At 33.3% G+C, this 13546-nt stretch overlaps 1 protein-coding gene across 1 annotated transcript in view; it reads right to left on the reverse strand.

Annotated features, from left to right (window-relative positions):
- Positions 1-1764: 1764 nt before the first annotated feature.
- SLCO4C1 (solute carrier organic anion transporter family member 4C1) overlaps positions 1765-13546 on the reverse strand; it is a 64327-nt gene continuing 52545 nt past the window's right edge. Inside the window, exons 12-13 of the mRNA XM_021699139.1 lie at positions 12055-12192; positions 1765-3803 (exon numbers count right to left, since the gene is read on the reverse strand). Coding sequence (XP_021554814.1) covers positions 3643-3803; positions 12055-12192 — 299 coding nt within the window. The 3' untranslated portion in view covers positions 1765-3642. The remainder of the gene's footprint in view (positions 3804-12054; positions 12193-13546) is intronic.

Genomic DNA, 13546 nt, shown 5'->3' on the forward strand with positions numbered 1-13546 from the left:
AACAGAGCTACCCTACGACCCAGCAATTGCACTACTGGGTATTTACCCAAAAGATACAACTGCAGTGATCCAAAGGGGCACCTGCCCCCAATGTTTATAGCAGCAATGTCCACAATAGCTAAACTATGGAAAGAGCTGAGATGCCCATTGACAGATGAATGGATAAAGAAGAGGTGGTGTGTATATATATATATATATATATATATATATATATATATATATATATACACAATGGAATATTATACAACCATCAAAAAATGAAATCTTGCCATTTGCAACGACGTGGATGGAACTAGAGGGTATTATGCTAAGCAAAATAAGTCAATCAGAGAAAGACAATTATCATATGATCTCACTGATACATGGAATTTAAGAAACAAGGCAGAGGATCATAGAGGAAGAGAGGAAAAAATGAAACAAGACAAAACCAGAGAGGGAGACAAACCATAAGAGACTCTTAATCTTAGGAAATAAATTGAGGGTTGCTGGAGTGGAGCAGGGTGGTAGGGATGGGGTGGCTGGGTGATGAAAGGGTTATGTGTTGTGGTGAGCGCTGTGTGTTGTGTAAGACTGATGAATCACTGACCTGTACCTCTGAAACCAATAATACATTATATGTTAATAATAAAAATAAACAGTTTCTTACATAAATTCTTTTTGCAAATCAACTATACTGGGGCCTAAGTTATATATAGTAAAATGCACTATTTTAATTTGTACAATTCAACAATTAAAAAAAGATATACTGACATCACAGAAAATAGTTCTGCCATGCCCTTTTGCAAATGTGGTATTAACTATATTTTAATGCTAATTTGCTGATTTAGATAACTTTTCTATGGATACTTGATAATTAACATTTGGGAAGCTGGGTAAAGCTTACGGGAGAATTGTGTGTACTATTTTTACAAGTTTTTATAAGTCTAAAATTATTACAAAATAGAGTTTAAAAAAGAAAGTCAAACTAAATCTAAAAAGAAAAAAATTAAAATGTCAATTGAGGATGATTTTTATAAGCTGTTAATTTTACTAAAAAACACTAAAATGTTTTTTTTTTTTTTTTAAGATTTTATTTATTTATTTGAGAGAGAGAGAATGAAAGACAGAGAGCATGAGAGGGAGGAGGGTCAGAGGGAGAAGCAGACTCCCCGCTGAGCAGGGAGCCCGATGCGGGACTCGATCCCGGGATTCCAGGATCATGACCTGAGCCGAAGGCAGTCGCTTAACCAACTGAGCCACCCAGGCGCCCCACTAAAATGTTTTAATCCAATTTACCCATGCAGTTTTTAAAAAAGATTGTCTTTTATTTATTTTTGATCACTCATATATAATGTGTAAGTTAATGTTTACTGCTTTGGGTACAAAAAAAGGCTGAAAAAGCCTGAAATGTGTTGTAGTGGGGAAAAGGACATTACCTCTAAAATTAATGTCCAACCTGATTTCTTTAAAAATTTTGTACTGAGTGTTTTGATAACCCAAGATGACTTAAATATAACCTTTCCAAAAACACATTACTTTTGCAGTATCAGATATTTGACAACCAACCATTTGCAACTGTATCCTACTCCCATAAATCCTATATATCCCCCTCTGTCATACATGGTGTATATTTCATAGTGAATGTGGTTTATACTGAATTAATACATCTGTTGAGATACCAGAAATTACTGAATTAAATTACATTCACCAAGTTCAAAAGTACACTGATTTTCCCTTTTCCAATCACCAAATGTGTGTGTATTCATAAACAGATACAAACCCCATTTCAAAATCTGTGCCATTTAATAAGGTTAAACACTTAATTAGCAATCTGGTACAAATATTCTCATTTTTAAAAAGATACATATATGCATTTTACATAATTGTTTAAATTAAAGAAAATACTAAAAGAAAACAGAGCTAAAATTCTACTTATATTTTTCTCCAATTTACATAGCTAAATCAATTTATAGTTCTTTCATATATAAGAGTTTTAGATTTTTATGTGCTACAAATAAGGAAATCTAAATGTTAAAAGTAAGTTTTAAGACATATATCCAATTATGTACAAAAATCACCACAGGTCGATTTATAGATTCAAGCTTAATATAAAATTAATCATATAAATTGTGAAAAAATATACTATGAAAAATTTTGTTCTTAAAGTAGCATACCAACAACACATATAACCTAGTTGATTCAAAAGTATAAATAATGTTTATAAATTATAGTAGTGTCTACACTGCCCTGTCATGAAAGGAGGTATTCTTTGTAAATATGTATAAGAGTCTGACTTCTTTCAAGGGTCAAAACTATTTTCACTTTACTTTTCATTAAAAAGTCTATAAAAATGCATCATCTTATAAAATTGAGTACACTGAATAAGACGAAACCCTTCATAACTAAAAACCATTGGGAATGCCAATTATTAAGCGACTTGTTCAAACTATTTGTATAGATAGGGTGATTTTTTTCTTCTCTCTAAATTAAGTATGAACTTCAACACTTTTCTTAATCAGTAAAATTCTTGACCAGGTAGAAGTATTTGTTGTTGTTCACTGATCTATTTCCTCCACATTCTGAGTAGACAAAGTTGGCTTAAATCTGAACTGAAGACATGGAGTGTTATAATGTTATCAGATATGTGAAATACTTTATCTTTCAAATAAATGGATCAGTTAAAGTCAAGCAACCCTAATACATACCTACTATGAGCAAAGCACTATTTTAGGTGCTATAAATGATATACTAAGTAACAAGTTTTTAAAATGAGAAAAATTAAATTACTGACTTATGTAAACACTGATCAACAGTTCATGAAGAAATCTTTTCAAAGAAAACCAATAAAATGCACCTAAGCCATTAAAAAAAATCTTTTCATATATAATTGGCACTTTTCTTTACTGAATCTGGTACTTTTTCCTGGAAGACATATAACTGAATACTGTCTTGGAATCATTAAACTGTTAAAAATAGGCAAGATTAGCAAATTACCTCCAGGAATTCTTGAGAATATATGTATATGTAATGCTATTTCTGAATTCACTATATACTGGGACACAAAGAAAATAATCAACCTATATTTTAATAGTTCAGTAACCTTTTATGATAAAGGACAGACTAGTGTATATAAATTTAAAAACAAAATAGCTAGTTTTAAATTCATGAATATGTAATAGTAATAGTTCTTAAAAATCATCACATAAATTTAATTAGTTTACATTTTTATACCACAAATTCTCCTAAATAAGCCCAAACTACTGGCAATGATAATTAAAATAAGACAAGTTGCAAGAAGAACAGAAATGGCACTTTGTCTTTAAAATGTAAACTTTTAACTAATAATTGGCTATTTTTTCTAATTTAGTTTATTATCTTGTTATTTCACACCTGGACAATGGGAAGTGTCTGTGTGTGTCTGTGTGTGTGTGTGTGTGTGTGTGTGTTCTGAGGCTTTGGGTGGGCTCTGAAGGCACAGGTCTGTTTCTTACATTAAAACAAAAATAAACAAGTCCATAGATGTACAGAAAACACATTTAATTATAAAATACCAACTTTTAAAATGTGATTGTCCATATTGGGTAGATACTGCGGCAATGGCAATGTGCACTCTTACCAATGATGGCCAATTTTCCAGCTGTAAAACAGTCTCCTTTTTCTATTTCACCCTTCATTTCCTGTATTGCTGAGATCACATTCTACTGAAACAGTACTCACAACTGTTTTCTGATTTTCAAATGATACATCTGTGCCTAATGGTGGCGGCTTATACAAAAAGACTGCACACCCATTGAAGAAAACGGTGATAGTTTTACAAGTAACACCTAAATATAAAAACAAAAATTAATCATGCATTTGGGCCTTTAAGTATTAGAAAAATGAATTCTCACTGAGAAATTCCTCACAAATAGAAACCTACTTTAAAGAGGAGGAGTATATGCATTATAGTTCCATGTTTTAAATTTTTAAAATTTTAGAGAGAAAGGTGATATTCTTCAGCAAAATATTTCTATACAATTCAATGAACTAGACCTTAATTTTCTTTCTAAACATTAAAACTGTACAATAACTATTCTTTTCTTCATTATGATTGTACATTCTTATAAAGTATTATATACAATTAAATAAATCTATGTTCTACTTCTAGCTTTATTAACACCACATCATATGTATAAAAAATTGCAAGAAATGAAGTCAATGACAAAATAAAATGGCTTACAATATCCTTGAACCTAAATAATAAGTTGTAGAATTTTCATGTCCATGATGGAAAATAATTCTAAAAATAAAAAGGCTTTGGGTTTCTTAGGAGAAAGGCTCCACAAAATATACCATATTGAATACTCAACCAAATTTAAGTATCAACTAAAAATGTGAAACAATGAGATTCACTGCACAAGCTTTGTTTTCAAAGGACTCTGATTTTGAGCTTGGCTATATAAAGAGAAACTATTTCTGGCCAGAGTATAAGCATTTAAGTGACAGTTGAATAAACTAAATGGCCTCACAATATAGTTTCTTCAGTACATAATTTGTGTTAGCCATTAGTATTTTACTCAAAATGTGTGTTTGAAAAACATGAATTCTAATTGAACTAAGCATTTATAGATTTACAGGAAGACTAATTAGGTAGGTACTACCACGATTAATGTTTTTAGAAAATTTAAAGGTATATATGGTTTGGGGAAAAAAAATTCTCACATTCACCACAGAGTAGAAAAGGGAACAATTCATTATTTGTATCTTCTGGTCAAAAAGTACATGCATAACCAATTAAATAATCTTTTAAACATAAAAACACAGTGAATAAAAAAGGTTCAAGAAGTAAAAGTTGTGAAAAGATTAATTTTGCCTATTCTAGCCAATATTTACCCTCCTATTACATTTTTGGATTTATGTATTTATTTCTTCAGTGGGTATTTTATTATTTTGTCATTACAAATTAAGACATCATTCTCTGGGTTTAAATGCATTAAGATTAATAAGTTCTCTTGATACATGTGCCAAAATACACACAATGAAAATCACACATTATGTAATAATACATACATATATGTCTGTGTGTGTTCATCTAGGATTTCTCTTTTTATTGAATTATAATTGATGTACAACTTATATTAGTTTCAGATGTACAAGAGTAATTTGATATTTTTAAACATTATGAAATGATCACAATAGGTCATTACCATCTGTCTCCATACAAAGTTATTACAATACTATTTTTTTAATTTATTTTTTTTTTTTAGAAAGATCAGGGGCTGAGGGAGAGGGAGAGAAAGAATCTTAAGCAGGCTTCAGGATCAGCACAGAGCCCAACTCGGGGCTCAATCTCACGATGCTGAGATCACTACCTGAGCCAATTCAAGAGTCAGATGCTTAACCAACCAAGCCACCCAGGTGCCCTTATGATATTATTGACTATATATCTTATGCTGTAAATTACATCCCTGTGACCTATTTTATAACTGGAAATTTGTACCTTTTGCTCTCCTTCATCTATTTTGCCTGTCTGCTCACTTACTCCCCTCTGTCAACCACCAGTTTGTTCTCTGTATCCATCAGTCTGTTTTGTTTTGTTTCATTTTTCTGGCTTTTTTAGATTCTATTTGTAAGTGAAATCATATATAATTTGCCTTTATCTGACCTATGTCATTTGGCATAATACCATCTAGGTCCATTTATGCTGTCACAAATAGTAAGATTTCATTCTTTTTATTGCACTGGATATATAAACCACATTTTCTTTATCCATTCACCTACCAATTGACCCTTGGGTTACTTTCATATCTTATTTTAAATAATACTGCAATAAACATAGGGGTACATACATCCTTTTCAATTAGTGTTTTTGTTTTCTTCAGATAAATACCCAGAAATACCCAGAGGTAGAATTACTAGATCATATGGTAGTCCTAGTTTTAATTTTTTGAGGAAACACCATATGTTTTCCATAGTGGCTGCACCAGTCTGTATTCTGACCAATAGTGCATGAGAGTTTCCTTTTCTCCAAATCCTCACCAATAATTGTTATTTCTTCTTTTTGATAATAGCCATTCTGAGGGGTGTGAGGTGGTATCTCATTATGGTTTTGATTTGCATTTCCCTGATGATGAGTGATGGTAAGCATCTTTTCATTTGTCTGTTGGCCATCTGGATGTCTTCTTTTGAAAAAATGTCTATGAGATCCTCTGTCTGTCTTTTAATCAGGTTGTTTGCTTTTGTTGTTGTTGTTATTGAGTTGTATAAGTTCTTTATATAGTTTGGATACTGACTCCTTATTGGCCATCTCATTTCCAAGTATCTTCTTCCATTCAGTAGTTTTCCTTTCCATTTGTTGATGGTTTCCTTCACTGTACAAAAAAGCTTTTTAGTTTGACGTAGTCCCTTTGTCTATTTTTGCTTTTGTTTCCCTGGCCTGAAGAGACAGATCCAAAAAAATATTATTAAGGCTGCTGTCAAAGAGCTTACTGTCTATGTTTTCTTCTAGGAGTTTTATGGTTTCTGGTCTTGCATTTAAGTCTTTAACACATTTTGAGTTTACTGTTGTGTATGGTATAAGAAAGTGGTCCAATTTCATTCTTTTGCATGTAGCTGTCCAGTTTTTGCAGCACCATTTATTGAAGAGACTGTCTTTTCTCAATTGAATGTTCTTGCCTCCTTTATTGTAGATTAATTGAGCATATAAATGTGGGTTTAGTTCTGGGCTCTCTTTGGTGCAACTGTAAAAAATTCTTAATTTCCCTTTCTCATAGTTTGCTGTTAGTACAGAGAAATGCAAAAGATTTCTGTATATTAATTTTGTATCCTGCAACTTCCAAATTTGTTTTAGTTCCAATAGTTTTTTGGTGGAGTTCCAATACTATGTTGAATAAAAGTGGTGAGAATGAACATCCGTACTATGTTCCTGATCTTAGAAGAAAAGTTTTAGATTTTTATTGTTGAGTATTATGTTAGCTGTGGCTTTGTCATATATGGCCTTTATTATGTTGAGGTATATTCCCTCTATACCTACTTTGGTTAGAGCTTTTATCATAAATGGACGTTGAATTTTATCGGATGTTTTCCTTCTATTTTTGAGATGGTCATATATTTTTTTATCCTTTATTTTGTTAAAGTCATGTGTCACGCTGATTGGTTTGTGGGTGTTGAACAAACATTGCATCCCTGGAATGAATCCCACTTAGTCAGGGTGTATGATCCTTTTAATATATTGCTGAATTAAGTTTGATATTTTGTCAAGGACTTTTGTATCTATGTTCATTAGGGATATTGACTTGTAATTTTCTTTTTTGTAGTGTCTTTGTCTGGTTCTAATATAAGGATAATGCTGGGCTCATAAAATGAGTTTGGAAGTGTTCTTTCCTCTTCAATTTTTTTCAATAATTTGAGAAGGATAAGTACTAACTCTTTAAATTTTTGGTAAAATTCACCTATGAAGTCATCTGGACCTGGACCTTTGCTGGGAGTTTTTTGATTACTGATTTAATCTCATTACTAGCAATTGGTCTATTTTCTATTCAGATTTTCTATTTATTCAAGATTCAGTCTTGAAGATTATAGGTTTCTAGGAATTTATCCATTACTTCTAGGTTGTCTAATTTGCTGGTGTATAATTGTTCATAATATCCTCTTATGATCCTTTGTATTTCTGTGGTGTCCATGTAATTTCTCTTCTATCATTTCTGATTTTGTTGGGCTCTCTTTTTTCTTGATGAATCTAGTTAAAGGCCTGTTGATTTTGCTGATCTTTTCAAAGAACCAGCTCTCAGTTTCACCGATCATTTCTATTGCTTTTTTAGTCTCTATTCCACTTATTTTTGTCCTGCTCTTTATTATTTTCTTCCTTCTAAGACTTTGAGCTTTGTTTTCTCTTTTTCTAGTTCCCTTAAATATAAAGTTAGATTGTTTGAGATTTTGATTGTTTTTTTTTTTTTTAAGATTTTATTTATTTGACAGAGAGAGACACAGCAAGAGAGGGAACACAAGCAGGCAGAGAGGGAGAAGCAGGCTTCCCGCTGAGCAGGGAGCCTGATGTGGGGCTCAATCCCAGGACCCTAGGACCATGACCTGACCCGAAGGCAAATGCTTAACAACTGAGCCACCCAGGTGCCCCATGAGATTTTGATTGTTTCTCAAGGTAGGCCTGTATCTGTATAATTACGAACTTCCCTTTTACAACTGTTTTTGCAGCATTCCAAAAATTTTGGAAGATCGTGTTTCATTTTTATTTATCTCGAGGTATTTTTTTTAATTTCTCTTTTGGATTTCTTTTTTGATCCATTGGTTGTTCAGTAGCATGTTTTTAAATATTCACATATTTGTGAATTTTCCACTTTTCTTCTTGTAACTGATTTCTAGTTTCATATTTTTTTTTTGTCAGAAAAGATGCCTGATATAATTTCAATCTTCTCAAATTTATTAAGATTTGTTTTGTGACCTTGCATGTCATCTATTCTGGAGAATGTCCCATGTGCATTTAAAAAGAATGTGTATTGTGCTGTTTTAGGATGGAATATATATCTGTATATATCTGTTAGGTCCATCTGATCTATTTAAGGCCAAGTTACCTTATTGATTTTCTATCTGGATGATCTATCCATTGATCTAAGTGAGGTATTAAAGTCCCCTACTATTATTATATTACTATTTCTCCCTTTACTACCGTTAATATTTGCTTTATATATTTAGGTGCTGCCATGATGGGTTTACAATGCTGTTTTTTTTGATCCCATTATGTAATGCCCTTTTTTGTCTTTTGTTATTGTCTTTGTTTTAAAGTCTATTTTGTCTGAGATAAGTATTACTGTTCCAGCTTTCTTTTCATTTTCATTCTCATGAAATGTCTTTTTCTATCCCTTCACTTTTAGCCTCTGAGCATCTTTAGATTTTGAGTCTCTTATAGGTAGCATATACAAGGGTCTTGTTTTTTTATCCAGCCACTCTATGTCTTTTGATTATAGAATTTAATTCACTTACATTTAAAGGAATTATTGATAGGTATGTACTTATTGCCATTTTGTTAACTGTTTTCTGGCTGTTTTTGTAGTTTCTCTCTGATCCTTTTTGATTCTCTTTCCCTCTTCCCCTGTGGTTTATTTTCTTTAGTGTTGAGTTTAGATTCCTTTTTCTTTTCCTTTCTGTATTTACCATAATTTTTTTATGTGTGTGATTACCGTGAAGTTCACATATAACATATATATATAACAGTCTCTTTTAAGTTGATGGTAACTTAATTTTGAATGTATTTCAAATCTTGATACTTTTACTCACACCCTCCATGTTTTAGATGTTTGATGACACATATCTTTTTATTTTATGTTCCCTTAACTAATTATTGTATTTTAAATTAACTTTACTAATTTTGTCTTTCACCCTTAACACTTCCATTATAAGAGGCTTATCTACTACCTCTATTATTTATTTATCTTTACTTCTGAGATTTTTATTTTCATGTTTTATTAATTAATGCCTTTCCTTTTTAGCTTAGAAAAGTCCCTTTAGCATTTCTTGTAAGGCCAGTTTAGTGGTAATGAACTTCCTTAGCTTTTGCTTACTTGGAAAACTCTTCAACTCTCCTTCAATTCTGAATGATAACCTTGTTGGGGAGAGTATAGTTGGTGGCAGTTTTTTTCCTTTCAGTGTTTTGAATGTTATTCCACTTCTTTCTGCCCTTTGCAATTTCTGCTGAAAAATCTGCTGATAACCTTATTGGGTTTCCCTTATATGTAATTTTTTTTCTCTTGAGGCTTTTAAGATTCTCTATCTTTACCTTTATCATATTTTAATTATAATTGGTCTTGGTGTATTTACCTTTGGGCTCATCTTATTTGGAACTCTGGACCTGCATGTCTGTTTCCTTCTCTAGATTAGGGAAGTTTTCAGCCATTATTTCTTCAACTAATTTTTCTAGCCCTTTACTTCCTCTTCTCCTTCTGAGGGCCCTAGAATGGAAATGTTATTCCACTTGATGCTGTCCCAGAGGTCCCTCAAGGTATCTCGTCTTTTAATTCTATTTTCATTTTGCTGCTCTGAGTGTTTTCCATTGCTGTCTTACAGCTCACTGATTCATGCCTCTAATTCATCCATTCTGCTACTGAAACCTCTAGAGTATATTTTAGTTCAGTTATAACTTAACGTTTGATACTTTCTTATATTTTCTACCTCTTTGTTAAAGTTCTCACTGTGTTCATCCATTCTTTTCTCAAAATTGGTGAGCATCTTTATGGCCATTGCCTTGAACTCTTTATCAGGTAGACTGCTTATCTCCATTTCCTTAAGGTCTTTTTTTCTGGGATTTGCTTTGTTCTTTGGTTTGGAATCTGTCTTCTCATTTTGCCTGTCTCTCTGTGTTTATCTATATGCATTAGGTACAATAGCTACTTCTTTCAGTCTTGAGGTAGTGGGCTTGTATAAGAGCTGCTTCATGTGGCCCAAAAACACAGTCTTCCTTGGTTACAGACTCAGGCCCTCTATGGACATCCCTCATGTGGGCTGCATGTCCTAGCTGTCTATAATAGGGATGCACCTGCTGTATGGGATAGGTGACACTCAGGGTACCCACCCAGCCCAGTTTTGGCTTAGTAGCTGTGTAAATAGGGCAGGGTTGGAATGTTCACCTGATCCAGCTGCAGCTTGTCTGCTACATTAGGAGGGTGGAGCTCAGGGAACCTGACCACACGTTTACATCTTGGCTGCTAAATGGGAAGGATGGAGCTCAGGAAGCTTGCCCATCCTAACTGTGGCTAGATCTCTGCACAGGGTGGGTGGGGTGCAGAGTATGTGTCCAGCCTGGTTACAGGGCAGGATGGGCAGAGCATGCCCTCTGGTGCTAGCAGGCTGGAGGAAGGGCATGGAAAATGGCACACCCTGATTCTGTCACCAGCAAGTTAGGATAAGCTACAAAAATGGTGCCCGCCAGGGCTTTTGTCCCTGGATAAAACCCCTGCAGGCTCCTGCCTCTCTAGCAGCCACTTTAAAATTACTAAGTGGGTCTTCTGTGCTTATGGTCTGGGTGCCTTTCATTCTGTTGCTTTTGTGCTGGATCTCAGGATGAGTGGGTTTGCACATGAACCCTTTAAGAGTGGAATCTCTGTTCCCTATAATTCTGTGTTTCTCTTGGTCTTAATCCCTATCGATTTTCAAAACCAGATGTTTGGAGATCTTGTCTTTCCAGTGCCAGTCCTCTGAGTCAGAATGCCTGTTGTGGGACTCAACCCCTTCGCTCGTTGAAGAAGTGTTCTTTGTTTATGGGATCCTTCCCAATTGTGGAGTTATCATGTCTGGGGTAAGAGCATGGGCAAGGCCATGTCTCTGCCTTTTCTACCCTACTCCATGTATCTCTTTTGTCCCTTGTTATGGGGTGCTGTGTTCAGTGCTAAGATCCTTTTCTTCAGAAATTATCCTACATGTAGCTATAAATTTGTTGTGTTTATGGGAGGAGATGTGTTTAGGGTCCTCCTGTGCCACCATCTTGAAACCTCTACCTCCATTTTTAATTTAAATATATAATTTTAGGTTGTTTTTAAGTTTTTAAATATTAACTCTTACAAAATAGATATATTGGTCTATTTCCTCAATCTTCATTGTTATTTATTGTTTAACCAAGACTATCTAAGACAGACTACCAAAACCAAAAAGGGTTAAACATCATAGCTAACCTTTTAAACTATAAAAACATTTCTTACAACATGCTTTAGAGCCAAAGGAAACTTCCTACCTCAGCTCTAAGTGCTTTCCAAAGCCCAGGTACCTAGATGACAATCATTCCAGAGAGTTTCTCAGAATTGTCTTTTAGCTTTTTGTTAGACATTCAAAAAAAATTTTGAGAGAAGTTGTTTAAAAAAAGTGTATGTGATTTTATGAAAGCTAAAATGTTATTCTCTTCTATTTTAGACTGAGCCTTACAACTCATTAAAGTCTTTCATAACTTGCTGTGATAAATGATCTCTGCTTCAGAACTACAGGATAGCCCAACAGCACGGACTGAACATTACAAAACTTAAGTAAGTAACAGCAAGACCTTTTTCTCTTGACATCATAAATTTAATCTAAAGTTATGAAGAAATCACCACTTACTTATGGCTACTAGCATATGGGCCATCTTGATGTTATTATAAATCCAGCAAGCTCCTTTAGCTCCACATTCATTAATATCCCACAGAATACATGTGCTGTCTATTGTGACACCAAATATAATTGGTCCAGGTATTGTGCCTAGAAGAATTATATGTGAAATACACAATCAGTAAAGATTACAGTCTATAGTTAACAGTTTTTATATACATGGTTATAAATATATTTTATGTAAATAAGACTAGGAACTAATCTGTCCATATACAGATCAATCAGGTCATGTGCAAGTAAAAGTGATAGAAAGAAATATAGATAAAACATTCTAAAATAATTATATATTTCTAATCAACTCAGAAAGTTATTTTAATAATAAATCTGGCATATATTGGGTTAACACTTAGCTAAGTAAATATTTTAATCCACTGCTTTTCTAATTTTTCTAATTTAATGACTATGCCTTTGAAATTAGCTGTTCTACTTTTTTTAAAGATTTATTTATTTGAGAGAGAGAGAGAGTGAACACAGGGAAGGAGAGAGGGAGAGAAAAACTTTAGCAGACTCCTCACTAAGCTCAGAGCCCGACACAGGGCTTGATCTCATGACCCTGAAATCATGACCTGAGCCAATATCAAGAATTGGATACTTAACCAACTGTACCACCCAGGGGACCTAGCTATTCTACTTTTTAAAAATCGAAATTATTGATGTGTTATGTGTATGTGCATGCATGAGAGTGCACATGTGTATGCACACACACACACAGGCACACACATTCATAGCAACATGAATACTATCTCAAACATACCCCCTCCCTCGCATGAAGTCATGAGGTAATAAACTTTCACATATTTAAGGAGTTTCCAACTGTTACAAATCAAATACATTTCTTAGACAAAGATTTCAACTTCATCCAGCCCGTTCTTTCATGACCTGCCGCATGATAAAGAGTCAAAGGAGCACTGGACTGAGAGTAAGGATATCATTTTCCTAGTTTCTTTTTCACCACGAATTGTTTAACTATGGGCAAATCCCTAAATCTCTCAGAGCCTTAATTTATTCATCTGAAAATTGGAAAGCTGGTCCAAGTGATCTCTAATGTCCCTGCTTCTGGTTTTTGTTTTTATAAATGATCTCAGTATTATCTGTATAATATTGTGGGTATAATCATATACACATATAATTATGTATATAATACAGTAATTCTGTCCTTCTACTTCTTTCTACATCTGGAATCTTATAAAAATTTCCATAAAGTCTTTCAACAATTCTCAACTAGCCACAATATCTATGCCAAAGTTTCATTTAAATACTTTAACTCATTATTTTTCATTTCTAATACAATATAATTATGTCCCAAATGGAGATAAATGCTGGGAAGAAAAGGAATTACCATAGCTATAAATAAGATTTCATCATAATTTATATTGGTAATGGGCTTTACATGAATAGAAAAAAATTTACGTATTTTACTATGCTCTATTTTTAAACGTGTGTT

The sequence above is a fragment of the Neomonachus schauinslandi genome, chromosome 7, assembly GCF_002201575.2.
Source record: "Neomonachus schauinslandi chromosome 7, ASM220157v2, whole genome shotgun sequence".
Taxonomy (NCBI): domain Eukaryota; kingdom Metazoa; phylum Chordata; class Mammalia; order Carnivora; family Phocidae; genus Neomonachus; species Neomonachus schauinslandi.